Source organism: Jaculus jaculus, chromosome 1 (genome assembly GCF_020740685.1).
Source record: "Jaculus jaculus isolate mJacJac1 chromosome 1, mJacJac1.mat.Y.cur, whole genome shotgun sequence".
Lineage (NCBI taxonomy): Eukaryota > Metazoa > Chordata > Mammalia > Rodentia > Dipodidae > Jaculus > Jaculus jaculus.
Window position 1 is genome coordinate 260,819,027 of NC_059102.1, and position 22,244 is coordinate 260,841,270.

The 22,244-nt window shown below is 45.6% G+C and overlaps 3 protein-coding genes across 7 annotated transcripts in view; 2 read left to right on the forward strand and 1 right to left on the reverse strand.

The window, feature by feature from the left end:
- Nucleotides 1-14,054, forward strand: part of Rbbp5 (RB binding protein 5, histone lysine methyltransferase complex subunit) — a 41,768-nt gene extending 27,714 nt beyond the window's left edge. For 2 of the 3 annotated variants that reach the window (XM_004663552.2, XM_045132832.1), the window contains 8 exons: nt 345-464; nt 549-702; nt 797-868; nt 2,355-2,472; nt 4,084-4,153; nt 4,763-4,992; nt 6,450-6,641; nt 12,102-14,054. In XM_004663552.2, the coding sequence (XP_004663609.1) occupies nt 345-464; nt 549-702; nt 797-868; nt 2,355-2,472; nt 4,084-4,153; nt 4,763-4,992; nt 6,450-6,641; nt 12,102-12,130 (985 nt within the window). In that variant the 3' untranslated portion in view covers nt 12,131-14,054. The remainder of the gene's footprint in view (nt 1-344; nt 465-548; nt 703-796; nt 869-2,354; nt 2,473-4,083; nt 4,154-4,762; nt 4,993-6,449; nt 6,642-12,101) is intronic. The other variant, XM_004663553.2, reaches the window with a different exon arrangement.
- An 813-nt stretch (nt 14,055-14,867) lies between these two features.
- Nucleotides 14,868-16,657, forward strand: Tmem81 (transmembrane protein 81). Its single transcript, XM_004663462.2, has one exon. The coding sequence runs from the start codon at nt 15,468-15,470 to the stop codon at nt 16,296-16,298; it is 831 nt and encodes a 276-aa protein (XP_004663519.2). The 5' UTR covers nt 14,868-15,467; the 3' UTR covers nt 16,299-16,657.
- Nucleotides 16,658-18,394: 1,737 nt separating this feature from the next.
- Nucleotides 18,395-22,244, reverse strand: part of Cntn2 (contactin 2) — a 31,589-nt gene continuing 27,739 nt past the window's right edge. For all 3 annotated transcript variants that reach the window (XM_045148715.1, XM_045148723.1, XM_045148727.1), the window contains exon 23: nt 18,395-22,013. In XM_045148715.1, the coding sequence (XP_045004650.1) occupies nt 21,907-22,013 (107 nt within the window). In that variant the 3' untranslated portion in view covers nt 18,395-21,906. The remainder of the gene's footprint in view (nt 22,014-22,244) is intronic.

Genomic DNA, 22,244 nt, shown 5'->3' on the forward strand with positions numbered 1-22,244 from the left:
AGGCCAGAGAAATGAAGTAATGCTACATGTATATTGAACATTATCCATTATAAACTTGTGAATTTAGCATGCTGGTTTCAGTTTAAAGGCTGTGGATCTCAGTTAGATCCTGACAGTTTCAGCATGTTAGGTCCATTGGGACACAGATAAAGCGCATTATGCTCACTTCTCACTTCGTGGGCTTGATTGAAGGTGACTAGATAGATACGCATTTATTAGTCTTGGAGTTTCCTTAGTTTCTCTCCAAATAGTTAGTTGTTTTGTGGTACTCTTCTAAATACTAGTAGAAAATGTCAATTGGAGCAGATTTCTGAATGTTACTGATACTTGTTTCCTTTCTGTAGTTGCTTTCTAATTAACACAGCAGATCGCATCATCAGAGTCTATGACGGCCGAGAAATCCTAACCTGTGGGAGAGATGGAGAGCCTGAACCCATGCAAAAACTGCAGGACTTGGTGAATAGGTAGGCGTCGCAGCCTAAGAGCGTATGTGGTAGCTCTTCACCTGGGCTCCCGTTCCATTTCCCCTTGGGGACTTTGTCTTTTAGAACCCCGTGGAAAAAGTGTTGCTTCTCCGGGGACGGGGAGTACATCGTGGCGGGCTCCGCTCGGCAGCACGCGCTGTACATTTGGGAGAAGAGCATTGGCAACCTGGTGAAGATCCTGCACGGGACCAGAGGAGAGCTCCTGCTGGATGTGGCTGTAAGTCCACAAGGCACTGCTTGGCTGCTCACACGCTCCCCAATGCCTGAGTCTCTTCTGATAACCGCTTCTTCTTTCCCTCATTGCAATTTAGTGGCATCCTGTTCGACCCATCATAGCATCCATTTCTAGTGGAGTGGTGTCCATTTGGGCCCAAAATCAAGTAGTAAGTATTTTTCTGGTTGATTTGCTTTGAAACTAGATACTACTTATTATCAAAGACCCTCATGCAGAGTGAACACTACCTTTGTGACTCTATTTTGCCTGATTCTTGCAGCCTAATTAACTAAGTTCATTGTATTTAGTTTGACTTAACTTCAGCGAGATGTGTTCCTAAGTTGGTTTACTAGTTTTGCTTTCATATGTACTTTTTGTGATTTTAAAAGTGGGGGAGGTGCTGGAGAGATAGCTTAGCAATTAAAGCACTTGCCTGCAAAGCCTAAGGACCCAGGTTCGATTCCCCCAGTACCCACTTAAGCCAGCTGTACAAGGTGGCGCATGCGTCTGGAGTTGGTGTACAGTGGCTGGAGGTCCTGGCATGCCCATTCTTTCACACACACACACACTCTCCCTCCATAAGTAAAATAAATAAATATTAAAGAAAAACAGACTTTTTAGGCTGGACAAGGTGGTGCACATCTCAGTACTTGGGAGGCTGAGGTATCATGAGTTTAGGCCAGACTGGGCTATAGAGAGAGGTCCAGGTCAGCCTAGATTGAGACCCTGCTTCAATTTTTTTTTTCTTTTCATCTTAGTTTATTTTATATCTTTAAGCACTTAAACTTGTAATGAGTATATTCATAAGAAAATTGAAAATTTAACCTCAAAATTATATTTTAAAAAAATTAAAGAAGGCAGTTATGTATGAAGGAGGTACACTTAATAATGTGAAATGTCTAGATAGGAAATACCTCAAGATAGCCGATCTTTAGATAATCTAAGCTTTTGTTCTTTTCATTTTTATGTTTGTGTGTGTATGGACATGTGTGCACGCTCACATTCATGTGTGAGCCACGCTGCGCAAGTAAAAGTCAGAGGTCGGCCTGGGGAGCTGAGCCTCACCTTCCACCGTGCTTGACACAGGCTCTCGTGTTCCCGGCTGAGTAAGCCCGTGACCTTGGTCCTTGTGCTTCTGGGCATATTCCTGTCTCTGTTTCCCACCTCGCTGTAGGAATGCTGCGGTTACAGATGTGCACTGCTGCATCCAGCTCTATGGGGGTCGAGTTCAGGTCCTCAGGCTTACATGTCACGCACTTCACCCACCGAGCCACCTCCTTAAGCACCTGAAGATTTCATTCTTATCTCTCAAATTTTTTTTTGTTCATTTTTTATTTGTTTATTTGAGAGTGACAGACACAGAGAGAGAGACAGATAGAGGAAGAGAGAGAGAATGGGCGCGACAGGGCTTCCAGCCACTGCAAACGAACTCCAGACGCGTGCGCCCCCTTGTGCATCTGGCTAACGTGGGACCTGGGGAACTGAGCCTCGAACTGGGGTCCTTAGGCTTCACAGGCAAGCGCTTAACCACTAAGCCATCTCTCCAGCCCTTATCTCTCAAATTTAATGTTGGAATTCTGAGTATCTTTCATGCTGAAATATTTTACTTATTAATGCCTATTTACTGCTTTCTCAAGGCATATATTTTGTTGTAGGAAAATTGGAGTGCCTTCGCCCCAGATTTCAAGGAGCTGGATGAAAATGTAGAATATGAGGAAAGGGAATCAGAGTTTGATATTGAAGATGAAGATAAGAGTGAGCCTGAGCAAACAGGTAATGTTTCTTAGTTGCAGATAGTGTTTCCAAGAGGAAAAAATATTGCTTTAATTAATTAATATTCTTTTTTTTTTTTTTTTTGGTTTTTCGAGGTAGGGTCTCACTGTAGCCCAGACTGACCTGGAATTCACTATGGAGTCTCAGGGTGGCCTTGAACTCACGGCAATACTCCTACCTCTGCCTTCCGAGTGCTGGGATTAAAGGCGTGCGCCACCACACCCGGCTAATTAATATTCTTAATTTGGGTTGTAAATTTACAATCTGTCACCTTGTTTCTTTAAGCATATGCAATTTTCACAGTGTTTGGGGAGTCTTAATTTATACTCTTTAATTAAGGGCTTACATAGGTATCCCAAGCAGCTCTCTTGACATTTCATTTGTGTTTCCTGAGTAATTGCAGATGATTAAGTGAGGATTTGCAGGCAGCGCCCAGCAGAGCGCACAGGTGTGCGAAGCTTGTCTTGTATGTTCTGCTGCCTCATTGTCAGTAGGAGAAAGGTCAAGAATATGGACTCTGGAGTCCTTCAGCTTTGGGCAAAATACTGAAACTTGAATTTCCTCATCTGTATGCTAGGGTTAATAATGGTACCCATCTCAGTGTATAATGACTTTGGTCACTGTTATTTTTTTATGTTTTTTTCAAGGCAGGGTCTCACTCTAGCTCAAACTGGCCTTGAACTCACAGAGTTCCTCCTACCTCTGCCTCCCGAGTGCTGGGATTAAAGGTGTGTGCCACTATGCCCAGGTATTATTGTTCTGAATCCCATCTCCTAAATTTCTAGATGGAACCTCCTTGAAAATAAAGAGTAACTTTATTTTATTTTATTTTTTTGGTTTTTCAAGGTAGGGTCTCACTCTAGCTCACACTGACCTGGAATTCACTCTGCATTCTTGGGGTGGCCTCGAACTCACGGCGATCCTCCTACCTCTGCCTCCTGAGTGCTGGGATTAAAGGCGTGTGCCACCACGCCTGGCTAAGAGTAACTTTTTTATTATTGTTTTGAGATCATCTCTCACTTAGTATAGGCTGGCCTCAAATGTGCAGTCTTGCTGTCCCAGCCTCTCTAGTGCTAGAATTAGTGCCTGATTTAGGGATTGACTTTTTCTCCTCAGGATGTCTTGCATGGGGTTTTATACATGCTAAGGGTTTGTGTATGAATGCTCAGGACTGTGCCCAGTTGGCACTGTAATTATGCCACAGATTACTGACTGGTGCTAGGAGTTAGGGAAGCAGAATTGAGGTTAGATCTTTCCAGCTTGAAAATGCTGCTCCTCACTTTCGGGTATCAGATGACTTACATACCTTGTGTTTTAGGGACACCTCCCGGGAACCAATGTTCTGGATTGCCCATCTTGGATTATGTTTTGTGAACCTTCTCAGACTTTCACATCAATTATTCCACCTTCCTATCTCCCTAGCAAACAAGCACAATGCACATTGCTTCACGGTAGCATTCATTGTGTTAAGTTGAAATGCTCTGTGTTAGTTAGGTGACATGAATAGGTTAGTCTCCTTTGTGTCTCATGAATTCCATTTTAGGAGAATCATTAAGCGGCAAGTAAAGAGTAGTTCACTTCTCAAACCCCTCCTATGTGTCTGTTGTGCAGGGGCTGACGCTGCAGAAGACGAGGAAGTGGATGTCACCAGCGTGGATCCCATTGCTGCTTTCTGTAGCAGGTAAGCAGCTTGGAAGGTTGGACACTGGGCCCACTGTTTCTGTCTCTGGTGGAACTCTGCTCAGTTTCCCCAGCTTTCCTTTCTATCCCAACTGCTTATTAGTGGAAAGAGAGACCTCCTTTGGTATACAGGAAATGGGATGTAGTTTTTCTTCTGTAGTTCTCCCTTCCCCTTCCCTTTTTCCTGAAGTACAGTTTGAGAGTCACAAACAGAGAGAGAAAGAGGCAGATAGATAGATATGGGCATGCCAGGACCTCCAGCCACTGCAAACGAACTCCAGATACGTACCCCACCTTGTGCATCTGGCTTACATGGGTCCTGGGGAATTGAGCCTCAGACCGGGGTCCTTAGGCTTCACAGGCAAGCGCCTCACTGGTAAGCCATCTCTCCAGCCCTGAAATAGAATTTTTAAGAAGTGAAAGAATTTATTCTGCTTATGATTATTGAATTCTGATATCCTGTTATGTGATTTCTTTATTTATCTTGGCTATCTTAAAGTCTAGGCACATACTTGTTATATGCTTACTGTAGGTACTAGAGGAAGGGCTTGTGGTTTAAGCAACTCTCTCCTCTTTTTCCCAATCCCTTGTCTGATCCTGTCCCAAATAGTGATGAAGAACTAGAAGATTCAAAGGCTCTGTTGTATTTGCCCATTGCCCCTGAGGTAGAAGACCCTGAAGAAAACCCTTATGGTCCCCCGCCCGATGCAGTGCAAACCTCCTTAATGGATGAAGGGGCTAGCTCGGAGAAGAAGAGGCAGCCTTCAGCTGATGGGTCCCAGCCACCGAAGAAGAAACCCAAAACAACCAATATTGAACTTCAGGGAGTTCCGAATGACGGTAAGAGCCTGTGGCCACCTCTTTTCACTTTCTGACACAAACTGGTAATTTTGCTGTTGGAGCAATTTTTACCTTAAAGGAATTTTCCCAGGAGGCTTTTTATGATGCTTTATGGGTCTGTGTTTATGTCTTCTGAAGTGGAAGCACTCTACCCTTCAGTACTTTACTAAGATCATACCCGTTTGTTTTCTGACACGCAGCTCAGAATTTGTCTTGTTGAACTATTTCTCTTTTCATTGTTTTCCCATAAAATGGTTTTACTAGGTGGTAAAATACTAGTCAGTCTTGTACAATCATTTCCTTCTCTAGTGTGACTGGGAATATTTATTATCATGTGCTGCCATGAATAGGGGTGGGGGCTGGTTAGCACTGGCCTCCCACCTTCTTCTTCTGTCTAACTCCAGATCAGTTAGTTACACAAATGCACTTATCCCTGACGTGTAGACTCTGTCCATTGCTGACATTTATATCACTGCTTCAAGTTGATATAAGAATGATTGCCAAGCATGATGGCTCACACCTGTAATCTCAGCACTTGGAAGGCAGAGATAGCATCAGTGTGAGTTCCAAGCCAGCCTGGAAGTACAGAGTGAGTTTCAGGTTAGCCTGAGCTAGAATGAGACCCTACTTTGAAACTCCCATCCTCTAAAAAAGGAGAAAATTTAACTTGTCCAAGGTCTCACAGAAAGTGATCAAGTCCCTTGGTTGACAGTTCCAAGGTGCGTGTATTTTCTGACCTCTTATGCCTGTGTGGTATGTGTGCATAGTTGTGTGCCCATTCATGTTCTGGCTTGGTTTGTTATAATGTATCTTTCAGATGCTTTTAAATTTAGAGTTGCTATGTCTTGATATGAACCATGTAGATTTTTTTGCCTCTTGGTCTAGCAAATATTTGTCATTTAGTGGCCACTCTTGTAGTTTTTATTTTTAAATTTATTTGAGAGAAAGAGACAGAATAAGTATGGGTGCCAGGGCCTCCTGCCACTACAAATGAACTCCAGACACATGCACCACTTTGTGCATCTGGCTTTATGTGGGTACTGGGGAATTAAACCCAGGCTGTTAGGCCTTGTGAGAAAGTGTCTTTAACAGCTGAGCCATGTCTCCTGCCCTCCTTCGTAGTTTTTTTAAAATGTGTATTTATGAGCGAGAGAAGGAGGAGGAGAACGGACATGCCAGGGTCTCTTGCCACTGAACACAAACTCCAGGTGCATGAGTCACTCTGTGCATCTGGCTTTATGTGGGTACTGGGGAATCAAATGCATAACAGCAGGCTTTGTAAGTGAGCGCCTTTATTTGGTAAGCCATCTTTCCAGCCCCTTTTGTTGCTTTGTAAATAATAAGGCAAACTTTCTACTTGGATTAGTGAAGTGGCACACAAAAGCAATGTTCCTTGAGCACTCAAAGGGGTGATCCAAGTATTGGCACTGATGTATGGCTGCGTTTTTGTCTTGCAGAAGTCCATCCACTACTGGGTGTGAAGGGGGATGGCAAATCCAAGAAGAAGCAAGCAGGCCGGCCTAAAGGATCAAAAGGTAAAGAGAAAGATTCTCCATTTAAACCGAAACTCTACAAAGGGGACAGAGGTTTACCTCTGGAAGGATCAACGAAGGGTAAAGTGCAGGCGGAACTCAGCCAGCCCTTGACAGGTAAGGACACATTGGGAGCACTGTCTGGCTTGCTTTGTGGCCTTGCTTTGTACAGCCCTGACTTCCTTTAGCTGTAGTGGGATTTTTTCCCCCCTTCTTTCCCTTTTCCCATCAGCAAGTAGTCTCTGAATCTTAAGCTGCTAAGGGCAGGTGAAACCAAAATTGGCTTAATTCAGTGGCTTTTAACCTTAGTAGGTTCCTAAGTAGATTTCAGGGGGACTACATTTCCCTGGTACATACAAAATATGTGAATATTTTTTGGGGAAGACACTTGTAGCTTTCATTCAATTCCTGAAGGAAAATCTGTGACCCAAGAAGGTTAAGAACTTCTGCTTTAATCCATTTCTTCATTGTACTTACCTTTGTATTTTGTTGGTGGGTCTTTGAGATTTGCTTCAAATGAAAAGGCCTGATAAATAGCCAGAAAATCCAAGCTTCTGTGATGTTACTGACTGTTTAGTTGTAGCATCTTTTCTTACCATTTTAGAGTGTCCAAAGCCTACAAGGGTAGTTTTTTTCTCTCCCAGAAGTCTAGACTCTAGAAGAAGAGCTGCAGTTGTTAGCAATGTGTAATGTCAAAGAAGAAAATGAGGCTTTGTGATGTCCTCCCCATAACCAAAACCAGTGAGACTTCCCAAAAGACCAAAACTACATTATCTGTGGTGCTTCTTAACACCTAACTCTTTTGAAACTTAATTTTTGGATTTTCTTTCATGTGAATGAAGGAGTTTTATTGAGGACTGGAGAATTGTTTCCTTTAAAAAAAAATTATCAATCAGGCTAAATGACCTTTTGTTTGGAAAATATTAATCAGAGTAGAATCCATTTTTATTCAAATATTGTTGGGTTTTGGAAGTATATATCTATATGTACATTGCATACACCAGATACATGTACTACTTTTGTTAATACAACACTTATATAAATACTATAATACCTAGTGGCTAATTGAGTAGACTTAAGGCAGGATTGATAAAATGTCAGTGGTTGTATTTGGGAGGCTTTATTCCCCCCTTTTGCTTTAAAATCTAATCTAACTGTGTTAACTTTAAAATCTAATCTAAATGTATTAACTCAAGTATGTTATAAACACTAAAATGCCAAACAGAATTCGTTGTTTAATTTATACCTTATACCAGTTACTATGAATTATTTTCTACAGAGAAACTGAAAAAACTAACTCAGTCATTGGGTATCTGTCCAAGTCTGCTAGATTAAGAGTTTAAGGTGTGGGTCCAGGACCCTCAGGAGGGTTGCATGTAGCCTTATTGACTAGCTACAGTCTGTTTGGATCTTTGTGAAGCATTAAATTTGAGAAAGAGTAACACTGGATATCCTGGCTAACTCTAGCCAAAGTCTTGCTTTCAGAATAGCCTATAAACCTGTGTGGGGAGCTTTGGTCAAGGACCGGGTATCACCTGATAATGTGGCCATCTTTGAAGGCCCCTGAGCAAGCAAAGGCTGGATAGTGCCCATTGCTGACTTGCATGTGGCCCTTGAGGCCCCTGAGGGGACTGTAGTGTTTGGAGCTCATGTATTTCCACACTTCAGAGATTTTTAAAAAGTATTTTACTTAATTTATTAGAGAGAAAGGCAGATAGAGAATGGAAACACCAAGACCTCTAGCCACAGCAAACGGACTCCAGCCCCATGTGCCACTGGGCAATCAAACCCATCTCCTTAGGCTTCGGAGGCCAGTGCTTTAGCCACTGAGCCTTCTCTCAAGCCCTACTTTAGAGATTTCCAATAAGAAGTAGAATGCAGCCATTGTTTTTCTACCAGGTATTAATAAATGAAAACTAGAATGAAATCTAGAATGTCTGTGGCTGAGCTATCTTCAAAAATCAATCTAAGGTGTGGGGATATATCTCAAAGCCTGCCTAGTATATGCAAGGCCCTACGTTCCCGCTTTCAGCACTGCAAAAACAAAACAGTCCAGTCTGAGGGTTGTATTATAGATTAAATTTCATGTCCAGTTAAAGAACTTTTGCGTTGGAGTTTAATTACTTGAAGGCAGGATTATAGGTATAGGCTCAAGCTGGATAAATGACAGTTGTTTGCCAACATATGCAGCTGGCCAGTTATTACAGAATCCATTCCATGAGCCTTGATATCCTAACAAAAAGGCTGTCATTGTTGTGTCCTGTGAAAGGTGTAACTCAGGGGGAAATTGGAGGACCAGTATGGAATTAATCTGGAATCCGGGGCTTCCAACAAGCAGCCAGTGCCCATGAGAACTCTGTGCCCAGTGAAGCTGGTGAGGGATCTAAGCTAGAACCGGTCCAGGGAAAGGCTGACTGACTTGGCAGCAATGTCAAATGTCCCGCCCTCAATTACCATAGCTTAAGCTGGGTGTGGTGGTGCACGCCTTTAATCCCAACACTCAGGAGGCAGAGGTAGGAGAATTGTCATGAGTTCAAGCCCAGCCTGAGAGTATATGGTCAATTCCAAGTCAGCCTGGACTAGAGCGAGAGCCCCCCCACCTCGAAAAACAAAAAACCTTAGCTTAAGATGAGTGCCTAAGTTCCTTGGCAATCACATCATCAACAAAAAAGCTGCTGCATAGATTGTGTGCTTTGTCTTGCATTGACCCTTTGCAGCGCCCCTCATGGGAGAGTGCGCATGAAAGGTCAGGTGCACCCGTGGGTATGGTGGAAGAGGCAAAGACCAAAGTGAACCGAAGTGCTGCTCCTGGGGGAAGCAGGCAGCATGCAGAGAGCCCTGCTTTGGGCTGCTCTGCACCACTGCCACTGCTAGAACCACCCACACGTCACTAACCCAAATCCACGGTGGTTTCAGATGCTAATAGTAAGTGAGGCGCTCATTTGTCTGCTCTCTCCTCCTCCTCCCCAGGCTTCCTCCCACTCCTCCTCAAGTGGTCACTCCAAGACTAATTTATGAATTCTGCTAAAATATGATACTTACTTAGATACTCTCTTTCATTCCATGTGATCCTTCTAGCTGACTAATACAGAATTTGGAAATTATGACTGTTTTCTTTGGCCACCCTGGATTGGGTTGCTTTTAGGAGAAACCAAAAACAGCTGCTCATCTAAAGCTGAATTTTCCTTAATATACTATATTAGTGGGGATTTCTCACCAGATAATGTTATCTCAGGGCAAGTCCTGCAGGCCTTATGTTGCTGTTTCTGTGTATATTACCTTGCCCCTAGTATTGCTTGCTTTGGTTTTAGTTTGTTGTTTAATCCCTTAAAAATGTGCGTGTGTGTCTTTTTCACAAGAGTGGGGGTGGTGTAGAAACATTTAGATAGAAGAAGGAACCAGGTGTGGTGGCACTTAAGAGGCAGAGGTAGGAGGATCGCCGTGAGTTCAAGGCCACCCTGAGAATACAGAGTAAATTCCAGGTCAGCCTGGACTAGAGTGAGACCCTACCTCAAAAAAATAAAAACAAAAAACAGATAAGAGAAGGTGCTCATTAGTCATTTTGAGTGCCTGTTCTTAAGTGTATTAATTTGTGATCAAACTGCCATGGTTTACTCTTAAAATGGTAATTTGTCCTTACAAGTATAAAACCTCAGTTGGTCAGGGAACCCATAGAGCAGTCACTGAGATGAGTCTTAAAGTGGTAAAGGTAAACCTGATAGAGTATATTCTATTACTTTGAGAGAAAGAGAGAACGTGTGTGTGTGTGTGTGTGTGTGTGTGTGTGTACATGCCAGAGCCTCCTGCCACTGCAAATGAACCTTGGATGCATGTGCCACTTAGTGCATGTGGCTTTGTGTGGGTACTGAGCAATGAACTCAGGCCCTTAGGTGCAAGAAAGTGCCTTTAACAGCTGAGCCATTTCTCTAGCTCTACTTTGAAGTTTTTTAATCAACTCAAGAAGTTCATTATTATTTTCTATTTTGGGAGAGGTCTGAAAAATTAGTGCCAAGTATAAACTTTTTATCTTCTAGAACTACACAAAATGTATTTTTATTTTTCAAGTTTTGGCATTTCATACATGTACATAATATAGTTTGATCTTTATCTTTTAACTACCCTCACTTATCCCTGCCTTTAGCACCCTTTTTCTTCCTTATTAATCCCCATCTTACTTTTATGTCCTTTTTTTTTTTAACAGATTTTATTTTTCTTTATTTATTTATTAGAGACAGAGAAAGTGAGAATGGATGCACCAGGGCCTTGAGCCCCTGCAAACGAATTCCAGATGCAATACGCCACCTTGTGCATCTGGCTTACTTGGGACCTGGAGAACTGAACCAGGGTGATTAGGCTTGTAGGCATGCGCCTTAACTGCTAAGCCATCTCTCCAGCCCTTTTATGCCTTTTTAACCATGGAGTTAAGGTTGCTTGCATGATCCTGGGTGGAAGGTTTAAGTTTGATTTTTAACAACATAGCATTCAATAAAGAGCTTATATCCTGTTCCAGTTTCAGTGTGTCCTCAGGCAAATGTAAGTATATTTTTACTGCCAGTTATCATTTGCATTTGAAGATTACTTTAAAAGTCAAATTCAAAGCAATTTTACAAATGAATACTTTCATAACGTGGGCAACTACTTTTTATCATTTCCTCCCAAACAATGTGGAGCCCTTCATTTTAAATGATATCTGGGAGGATTTTCTTCACCTGTTTTCTTTTTTTTCCTAAATATTTTATTTATTTGAAAGACAGAGAGAGAGAGAGAGAGAGCGCACATGGGTGCACTAGGGCCTGTAGCCACTGCAAACGAACTCCAGACACATACACTACTTTGCACCTCTGGTTTATGTGGATACTAGAGAATCGAACCTGGGTCCTTAGGCTTCACAGGCAAGTGCCTTAACTGCTAAGCCATTTCTCCAGCCCTACATTGTTTTATTTTTACACTTCTAGTTAATATTTCAAAGCAGCCCATTTATGATGTTCCTCAGAAGTTGAATACCTTTTATGGAATAATTAGGGAAGTGATTGATTTTCCTACTTAGGATTTTCTTTACTGATCAGTTGTTGGTGCTTAGAGGCACAGACAGTAGCTTTCATTAACATGCCATCTTACTTGGGATTTTAAGGGGATAAGAATGTCACCTAAGAAACAGGGGGACTTGAAAAAAAATTTTTTTTTGTTCACTGCTAATAATTTAGTGACTAATTAGTCAATATGTAAAAGATTGAAAAAGTATCCTAGAACTTCTATTGCACGTTTTAGATTGTTAGGTATTTGTTAACACTAGAGAATAGTTTGTAGCCAAGCAAATGTGTAGAACCCACACCATTTTCACCCTTCCACACGCATTTGGGGCAGTACTGAGAAAAGTTTTGGGGTGGGCACATGGGTCTGGCTTACTTGTTGCCTTAATAGAGTACATGGGAGTTGTAGTCATGATTTTGTCTTCCGAAATTCTTGGCCCACATGTACTTGTAATGCACCACTGAACACTGAGGATTTCTCTCCTTAGACTCAGAAATGGTCTAAGGTGATACTGAAAGAAGTCTTTTTGGTGTCTGATCTCTTTAGCAGGAGGAGCAATCTCAGAACTGTTATGAAGACCTTGAAGCTTGTCGTTCTGCCCTACTTTGCCGTCTGGTGGCCTTTGGAACAGTGGTCAGTCACTTGAGATTGACTTTCATGTAAAATGAAGGCCTCTGCCTCCCACCCAGGAGACAGAAGGAGTGGATTTTATGTTTGAATGAAGAAGTGAATTATGGAAGAAGAGTACATGTCCTTGCCTTCCCTTCTAAGCGTAAGTCCAAATAGGCTCTCAGGAATGAGGATTCGCGCAGACATCAGATAGGAGATTTGACTCAGTAAAGCTCCACGCTCGATTGTACTGCAGGTACACAATGCCTGTGTTCTCCTCATCTCACTTGGACCCATAGCATTTGGACGTGCCGTTCTCTGTCTCCTGTCTGCCTTCCACCCTCAGCGTGTCCTCCCGTGATGTGTTCTTGTCTGAGACTTTGCTACTGGGACCCTGGGAAAGAGAAGCATTCCTTTTTCTGTTTTTAAATGCGCCCTCTCCCAGATGCTTACTGGATCTCCACATTATGTACAAAGGTTGGACCGAAAAGAAAGTGCTTGAAAGGTTTCAAATTTGCAAAAAAGGGAAGATGAGAAGCCCCACCCCCTTCCTGTCTCAGCCCCTTTTTGCTCCGGGCCTGCCTCTAAGAGGCTGAGGTCATTTCCTTGCATTTCATGTTAATTTCAGTGTTAGTTCCATCTCATTAATCATGGATTTTGAACATAATTCCTTTATCCATTGCCAGCAAAGACCCCTGGGCTGTCTATATGTTACTTTACTTTTGCTGGCTTCCAGAGTTGGAAACTGACCAAGGTGTTTTTCCACAAGCTTCTTTTATTTGGGGGTGGGGCACCTGTGGGAAGAGTGAAGTGAAACCTCCAAAATCAAAGCAGCAGCGACTCAAATCAAAGATCAAGGTACATTTTTAAAAAATATATATTGCTTGTGGAAACCTGTCCCCACCAGCCATAGCGTCTCCCTCCCCGTAGTCATGATCTTTCTTTTTCACTGTTTTCAGTTACTTCCTTTCTGTGAAAGGTTGCTTAGCTTCTCTCTCTCTCTCTTCCTTTAATAAAAGTAGCAGGTTGGATGGAGGTGTATAATAAGTGTTTGAAATTTTCTGACAGTGCAGTGAGAAACCAGATGTGGAAAGGGGTTGGTAACCTCCGAGTACAGCTTCTAGCTGACTGTGCTGACCCTAGAACGTACTTCCTCAGCATTTTCAAAGGAGAGTTTAAATACTGTACGAATTTTAAAATTTCTATCAGTTGGTGGCGGCTCCTTTCGGTTGCCAAACACATTGATTACTTTTTAGATTGTGGGACAGAAAGAAAGGTGGGACCCCCCCCCCCCTCAGTAAATGCCTCTTTCTCCCAGCCCACCTTTCAGAAAGTGGAGCTAGCTCTCCTCCACTCACCGAGTTCTAGGGGCCCCTCTTCTTCCAGAGCTCAGTCTGAACTTCATGTGGGTTAGACCTGTGCTCGGGCTGGTAAGTGGCTCGCGGGGTGTGTTTTTGTTTTGCAGACAGTTTACCCATTCCATTCTCTCTGTGTATATACCATGCTGGTGTCATGTGCAGACTGATGCCTTACCTCTGTGTGCCAGCTAGCTGTGTTTCCTCTGTCCGCATCAGGATGCTCGTGCTCTGCCCCCTTCAACTGGCTACTGAGAGAATCGCTCAAGCCCCGGCAGTGCCTCTGGCAGCAGTTCTAATAATGATTTATATGCTTTTGGAAGTTTTTTGTCTGCTGGTAAAGCCTCCCATCCACTTCAGCTTGAATTTTCTGGTTCATGTAATATATGTATATTCCCTTCCCTTCTGCCATCTTTCTCAACTTACCATTTTGTTTTTTAAAATGTTCTGTAGTTTTGTACAAGATGAAGCTTAGCCTTGAGTACTTCTTGCCGAAGCTTTAATGCTTTGTAAATAAAATTGGACGTTTATTAAACCACAAGTGTAGATGTCTGTTTGTAAACATGGATCACTCCTGGAGCTCATCAGCCCATTGGTACAGAAAATGCACTGGATTGTAGATTTTTCTATGTGGTTATAAACAGCCAGAAGGATTGGATAGTCTGGATTTCTGCCTTTGGATATAAATAAATGATTCTGGCCAAAAGTTGGTGTTAATCAAAGAGATCGAATAGGAATGCTGTCTAGATGAACTGAATGTCAGCTTGTATGATTGCTCGGAAGAGGCCACAGTGCTGGGCATTCTGGAGATTACAGAGGTGCAGGCCAGATGGTTCTGGCCTTACAAGGGTCTGTCTTAGTCTAACTGGTTTCTTTGTTAATCTTCTGATGGAGCAGCTTCGAGAAGCACTGAGTATCTGTTGCCTGCTAGAGAATAAGATGCCAGTCTCTGGTGATATGGACTTAATGACGTCATAGCCGTTCCATAGCAACCTTCCATCAACATAAGCAAACAGTGACTCCTCTGTTTCATAGGGGCAGGCAGTGTCATACGTCCTTTTACCTGTTGTCAGTGCCCCAGAAAAGGGATAGTGCCTGGCCCAAGGGTTGGGGGGCGGCTGCTTTGCTCACTCCTCTGAAAAGCTGTCTTGGTGCTTGTTTTCATGATTTTCATTCCTTATTTTAAAAAGTTAATTTTGAAGCCAGGCGTGGTGGTGCACACCTTTAATCCAGCACTCGGGAGCCAGAAGTAGGAGGATCGCCATGAGTTCGAGGCCACCCTGAGACTACGTAGTGAATTGCAGGTCAGCCTGGGCTAGAGTGAGACCCTACCTCAAAAAACCAAAAGAAAAAGAAATTAATTTTGAGATAGGGAGTTGCTATATAGCACAGGCTGGCCTCAAACTTACAGTAGTCCTGCCTCCACCAGCTGATTTCTGGGACCCCAGGTATGGGCTACCACATCTTATTTTTCATTCCTTTTAAAAAACCCCTTGCACATGAGCTTCCTGTAACAGGTGGGGAGTCTTTGCCTACACAGGAAGAAATAGGAATTCAGGAAGGGTGAATCACTTGTCTCTAGTCCAGTTATTTATCCTTCTAATAGAAGGTTTGGGATCACTTAGTAAATAACACAAGATATTGATGTGATCTTAACCTTTTGGAGTAACTTGGAAATTCATTTAATTTTCTGAAGCCTTTTCATCTTTTTCTTCTCAAGCAGCAAGTCTAAATTCATTAAGAGGTTGTGAGAATGAAGCCCGGGCAGGTAGCCATTAGCAAGCATAGATAGTCAAGCAAACAACATTGTGAGTCTTTCCTTCGGCCTGTGGTCTCACCCGTGACTAAGGACCGGACTTAGGAGCAGCTAAAGGCTGTCCATGTTGGAGGAGCTACACTACGTAGAATGTTCATCTGGAAATAGGTGTTGGTGACACTCTACTGAGACATGAAGTCTTGGGTCACTAGATTCATCCTTGGGAACATGGTATTGACAGTCTACCTGCCTTTGGTGTTGACTTCGCCTAAAACATTGGCCATCCCTGAGAAGCTGCAGCACGTTGTGGGGGAAGTGATTGTCAATGCGACAACCTGCACTGTCACATGTGGCCTTGGCTATAAGGAGGAGACCGTTTGTGAGGTGGGCCCTGATGGGGTGCGCAGGAAGTGCAAGTCCCAGCGCTTGGAGTGTCTCAGCAACTGGATCTGTGGGATGCTCCATTTCACCGTTCTCGATGGGGAGGAGTTTGAACTTAGCTGCCTCAGTTCAGACATCTTGGAGATTGGACAGGAAGCTTTCCGCTTTACCTGGAGACTTGCTCGGGGCATCATCTCTACTAATGATGAAGTGTTCAAACCCTTCAGAGCCAACTCCCATTTTGTGAGGTTCAAACCTGCTCAGGAGTATGACTCTGGGACATACCGCTGTGATGTGCAGCTGCTGAAAAACTTGAGATTTGTCAAGAGACTGTATTTTGGGCTGAGGGTCCTTTCTCCAAACTTGGTAAACCTGAATTTCTATCAGTCCCTTACTGAGGATCAGAAGTTAATAGATGAGGGCTGGGAAGTTAATCTCGACAACCAATCTAAGCCTTTCCACTCCCAGTGGCAGAAAAAGGTGGCATCAGCCTTAGGCATTGGGATTGCTGGTGGAGTGGCCGGTGGGGTGCTGGTGAGCCTTGCGCTCTGCAGGGTGCTGAGGGGGACTGATGGTAACAGCAGCCTCACAAGCATACAAGCCTTATTCCTGGGGGGCTGGCTGTCCAGGAAGTCAAGCTAGCTTTGCTGGTATGTTGTATCTTGGCTGTCCAATAGTGGACTAGCTAGGAAGGAAGGTCCCCATGGTCAGAAGGCTGGCTGAGAGGTGTGGAGGATCTAGTCTTAGGGCTCAGGGAGCACTGAAATCCTTTGCATCCTGGTCTCCCTGACATGAGATGCTCAAGGTCTCGCGGAGGCTTTCTCCTGCTCCTGAGGAGAGTTCAGTCTTCCGAGGTTGCCTTCGGTCCTACCCTTGGCAGCATGTGTGCCACCCACCTCCATTTCCCTTCTTTTAACAGTGCTTTTGTAGCCCGGGTGTGTTAATAGCTGTCCTATAGAAGCCTATTTGTCATACTTTTCTCTTAAATAAAAATAACTCACAGTAACTGTATGGAGTCTGCCCTTTGCCCTTCTTATTCTTCAGGCTTGAATTTCTTGCATTTGAAGAAAGTGTTTCATAGCCTGGTTCTCATTTTCCTTGGGTTTCTTAGACTAGGCATTGGATAGATGATTTTGTATTGGGTACATATGCCTGTATGTGGCAAAGGCTGTTTGTAATAACACTTGACTCAGCAAATGATAACTTTGAATTCAACAAGTTATTCTATTCCTCCCTGTTGGCAGTGAACCCCCTCTGAGCCATAGGTAATCGAAGTTTCTGATCCTTGAAAATAGTCCCTTGTCCTGCTCACACCTTGTGTGCCTGGAGCTTGTGTTCCTTGTGTATGTATTGGTTTTTACAGCAGCGGAGGACCCCAAGGGAAGACTGGTACCTTTGGTCTTCTGTGGACCATTCAGATAGAGTCCTGGGTAATTGGCTTATGAGATCATTAGGGAAAAGGTTCTTGGCCAGCAGCTGAGGGAAGATCAGCATTTTCTTCTCACCTGCTGTTTAATTCAGCGGTGACCAGTTTGTTGAAGCATTCAGAAGCAGCTCACTGGACTTTAGAGATGGCCCTGAAGTATCTTTGTATATAATGAACAGAATATACTGCTGAAAGGCACTGCTTCCCATTTTGCAGATGGAGGCTGAGGCATGCCATTCTGTTTCACGCCATTAGTCAAGCATAGGATAGATGGTTCTCTCTGTGTGTGGTAGAGGAATTGAGCAGGGAAGAGAAGAAACTTCAGATGTGTTAGTAAAGACTTCTAGAAGCTCAGCCCAAGCTGGGTACTGATGGTATGTGCCTGTAATCCCAGCTAGATGGGAGGCTGAGGCAGGAGTATCGCAAGTTCAAGGCCAGACTGGGCAGCTTAGCTAGACCCTGGCTGCAAAAGAAGGGAAGGAGGAAGGAAATTTAAAAAGCTGTGAATGTAGGTAGCTTAGTGGTAGAGAACCTATCTAGCATATGCAAGGCCCTAGGTTCAGTTACAAGTACTACAAAAGAAGAAGTCCTCTGTTCAGTTATTAGCTCTGTGTACAGTGTCTCTGGATGTCAAAGAGTGGCTGACTGGACAAAAAAACAAAAAACAAAAAACTAGCATGGCCAGTTTTCCCAAAATCCCTTTTGGGTGCAAAATGGAAGCAAGGCCTCTGTGTGATACAGTGTCTGTATGGGCCCTGATCAGAAAGCTCAGTGTTTCAAGAGCCTCCACCAAGAGCCAGGGAACGCAGCATGGTGCACTGTCTGCCTGGCCCTGAAAAATCAAACTTGGACTGCATGAGTGTATCTCTGTGCATGTCTTTATCTGTAATGGAAGTCTGATCAATGTGTTAATCACATAAATTGAGGCTGGAAACTAGAAATTTCCACCCTTTAGGCTTCCCCAAGTAGCATAAGAGTCACTTCTCCATCAGTAGAGGGTAAGGACTTCTCTTGGGGGCCATGGAGTCAACACTTCAAATCCATTCAATCAGGGAGCCTGTAAGCGATTCCATCCTTAGCACGTGGGTCAGCACTGCTAGGTGAAGCTGAGCCAGGCTAGCAGGATACCTACCGTGCTTTGTCTCTGCCTGTCTGCATGTCTCCTGGCCTGTTTGTCCCCTCCCGGCGGGAGAGGGTGTGTGTGTTCACAACTTCCTCAGAGGGGTGGCCATGTGGAGAGTGAATGCATGGTCACAGAACAGGATCAGGACATGTACTTCAGCCAGGTGGTGACAATGCCTGCAGCCCTGGGCAGGTTGAGAAACCATCTTTATTTAAGAGCTGCCTGCTACCAAAATCAGTAAATAACTACCATCACAAGTACAACAGTGGGCCAGGGGGAGGGGGAGGGCACTGTATTTGAACAGAACTATCATCAATGGTCCAATAAAATCCTCACATTTGCAGAGCCTTGAGCTTGGAGTTGTGCAGGCCCTGAAGTAGACATTATATTGGAGGCATCTGAGCCAAGGCAAGTTGAGTCCCCGGTAAGGACACTAAGTGACTTAGGCTTCTAAGGTTGCCTAGAGTTCTGGACAAGGATGTTTTGTTCCTTTCCAGTTTTCCTTTAATGCTCTGCTTTCCCAAAACCTGTGACCACATACACGAGTTCAAGAAGCGCCCTCCAGCTACCAGGCACTGTTTCCTATGAGCTTTCAGAAGTCCCGTAAGATCCCTCTTACCCTCTCCCAGAAGGCCCTCTGGCAGGCAAGGACCCTGTGGACAAGTCTCACTAGGAAGAGAACAGGGTTTCTGTTGCTGGGGAACAGTTGAGGGTCAAGTAAAACATCACTAAACCATGTTGGGCTATTGAGCTGGGTATAGGCTGGGTGGCTCCTGGAACCACCATGGGATAGTTCCCACTGGGGAAGGCACTGGGTTGTAAGCACAGTTCCTGGGGTGCGCCTTCCCCCTTGATGGCTTTGTCTAAGCTGCAGCAACCGCAGGAGATGGGTCTGTAGGACTCGCCTGTGTGGGACACTTTGACTCTAAGAACCTCAGCTCTGGAAGGACTTACAGTAGCTTCAGGTCAGGGGTTCAGCCAGCTTCAGCCCTGCAGCAGCACCCAGCCTTCCTCAAACATCCCTCAGAAGAAGCCCCCTGCTCATTTCAGAGGCTTTTTCTGATGGCAGCTTCATTCCTTCCTGTTGTTACTTTATTAAAAAGAGCCTCTATCCTGTCTCCTGGCACAGTACAGTCTGCTGCCCTCCCCTGGGAGGCAGGTGCCGTCAGATGTCAAGGAGCAAACAGCCTAGTGTGGCTGAGTCCTTGCGTGTGGAGGGAGGGCACCTCTCCAGGCCCTCAAGAGGTGTTTGCAGGCTGTCTCTGTCCCTAGTCCCCAGGGCATTTCCTGTCCACTGACATGTGGCCAAACTGCTTATTTGTGGCATTCCCCCATTGCCAGCCTCTGTGACTCAGTGCGAGGGGTGACCATAGCAGGAGCCAGTCCACCAACTGCCTCCAGCCTGAACAAAAGTCAGACGATGCTTGTGCAGGAAGAAATTGTATCTAGTCTGCCCAAGTGCACTCATGCCCAGGCCATCCCTGCGGGAGGCTTCTCCATTTACAAGCTTATGTGTCTCCCATTCACCTGCCGTCTCCCTGTACCTTAACCAGTGCTCTACCTGAACCCACCTCTAGTACAGCTCCGCACCCCACCACCACCAGACACGTTACGCCTGCACAGTGGCTGGGGTTTCTCTCCTGGGTCTCTTAGCAGTTCGCCTTCCTGTCACGCACCTCCATAGATGTAAGATAATTAGTTGTTTGCCAGGCAAACTTAGGGGCTGTAGACTCTCACTTCCCTGGCTAGTTCCAGGCCAAACCAGCTCGCCCTGCTCAGCCACTAGATCGCCATCTCCCTGCCACCCCTGTTGCAGCCCAAGGCAGTGAGAAAGGAGTAGAAAAACCTTGGAAGGTTTCTTTCCGTGTCCCTGTATGACGGACAGGGCACAGGCCAAACCTCAGCCAGCAGGAATAGGGAATAGGGAGGGATGCTAGACCAACTTTGGGGGCATCTCTGTGAAGGAGAGTGGTCACGTGGTCGAGCCCCTGGCATCCTTGTGTGTGGGATGCCTGGAGCAGGTAAGGACGGTTTGATCAGCTCTAGGAAAGCAGTCCTTTGCTGGAGGCTAGGTCGGTGGGTGTGGAGATGGCAGGGGAGAAGGCATGTGAGCTTACATCTTTAAAAAAGTGTATGAGTGTAAACATCAACGTAAACCTGCCCAGGAAAATACAGCAGGACTTAGGAGTTTAAAAAACCGTTAACAAAATAGAGCTCCAACTGTAAACTACAGAAAACAGGCTCCAGGAGCAGTGGGGCACGGGCCCTTCCAGGCGCCTGTCCTGCAGCTCCCACGGTACAAAGGTCATAGGCCTTGGGGTTCCGTGCTTGTGCTGCCACTGGCGCCTGGACTCGGGGAGTCGCTGTCCTTGCTTCGGCTCCTTTTCTTGGAGGGGATAGGAGGTTTCTGGCCAGTACTGCATGCCGAGTTCCCACCAGAAGCCAAGCTCAGAAAGCAATGAAGCCCAGATGACTCCCAGAATCTGCCTGCACCTCCAGCTGAGCTCAGCCATGCTGGTTCTTATGATCACCACCAGCCTGGACCCCTTGAACAACAGGTGGGTGGGTGGAGACTCCAGCGCTTGGCTCGGCCTTGCCGCTTACAGGCTCTGCGGCTTTGGGAAGTCCCTAGCCCTCTCGGGACCTCCATTTTCTCATCTGTGAACAGCAGGTGTAGACAAGTCAGGCTCTAAGGCCTTGTCCAGCTCTGGCAGTCTGGTCTGTCACTGGTCATGGACCCCCAAGCTCAAGGCAGACCGTCCCCTTTATTAACCCCCTTTGGTTCTGGGGAAATCAAGAGCACAGTTTGAGGCAGTCTAGGGAGCGGCTGTGGCCAGGTGACTAAGGATATTTCTGGAAGCAGGCAGGGCCACACGGATGCTGGCCTTTCCCCCCTCAGGACAAGGAATGACTGACTGCAGTACCAGGACCTGAGGGTGTGGGAGGCCGAGGCGCCGCAGGTCCACAGCAGGGCTGGAGGGAGCAGTGACTTGCAGCTGGCTGGCTCCTGCCCACACTCTGGAGGGGTTGGGGGAGGGTAAGGCATCTCCCCAAGACAAGCCCTTTGAGTCACCCAGCCTCCTGAAGTGGCTCTGTCACTCCGGGGTGTGTCGGGTTGGCAGTGTTGGCTGAGAGGGCAGTGTCATCCTTTCTTGTAGGGGTGGCAGCCTCTCAACCCTTCAGAGCCCCCACTTCTGGTGGCCCAGGGGCCTAGGCTCCTGGCCACCCGACCTGGCAGGTCTGTCAGTCGCGGAGGACCGGACAACGTCCAGCCATGCTGCTGCTCAAGGAGAGGACAAGCCTTGGTCCTGGGTCCCCCGCTGAGTGGGGGGAGGCTGATGTCCTGTCTTCAGCCCACTGCTGCCCGTGTTCCCTCTGAGCCTAGGACTGCCACAGTGCCCACCAGCCTGTTCCTTCATCCAGAACCCCTAGGGGTGCAGGCATCGGGCTCGGTGTCATCACGGAAGTCACCGCCCAGCGCCTCTCAATTTAAAGAAAAAAAAATTCCTTGCATTGTTCTATCCTGTGGCAGAACATCAAATATCCTACCTCCTACAAAAAGGGTACTTTTTAGAGTTGGTGTTAAACCAACCACTCTTGGGCACAGTGTTGGGCCTCCTTGACATTGGAAATGGGCTATGGCCAGCCACTGTGTCCATCAGGGCGGGTGTCCGGCTCGGGTGTGGCGGGCAGCGCCAAGATCAGAGGTCCAGATAGCCTGTGAGGATGAGCATCACTGAGCAGTAGGAGAGGACAAGGCTGGGATGGGCCGAGCAAACAGCCGCATTCTCCACCATCATGCTTGTGCCTGAAACCAGCAGCAAAAGTGCGGGGCTAAGTCCTCCAGCCCGGAGCCACCCAGCCCTACCCTCACAACAGGACATAGACCCCACTTGAGGAGACACAGGCAAAAGGCCTTAAGAGCTGATGGTCACTGCAAGTGTCATCCCTACTCCTAGGGCATTGGCCAAGGTCTTTGTCCTTGTCTTCAGCCCGTTAAAGAGGTATACTCCCTTCCCCGGCCTCCTATGCTGGGGAA

Bases quoted from the DNA above. Each gene is read 5' to 3' on its own strand.
- Tmem81 (XM_004663462.2), top strand. From the start codon at position 15,468: ATGAAGTCTTGGGTCACTAGATTCATCCTTGGGAACATGGTATTGACA.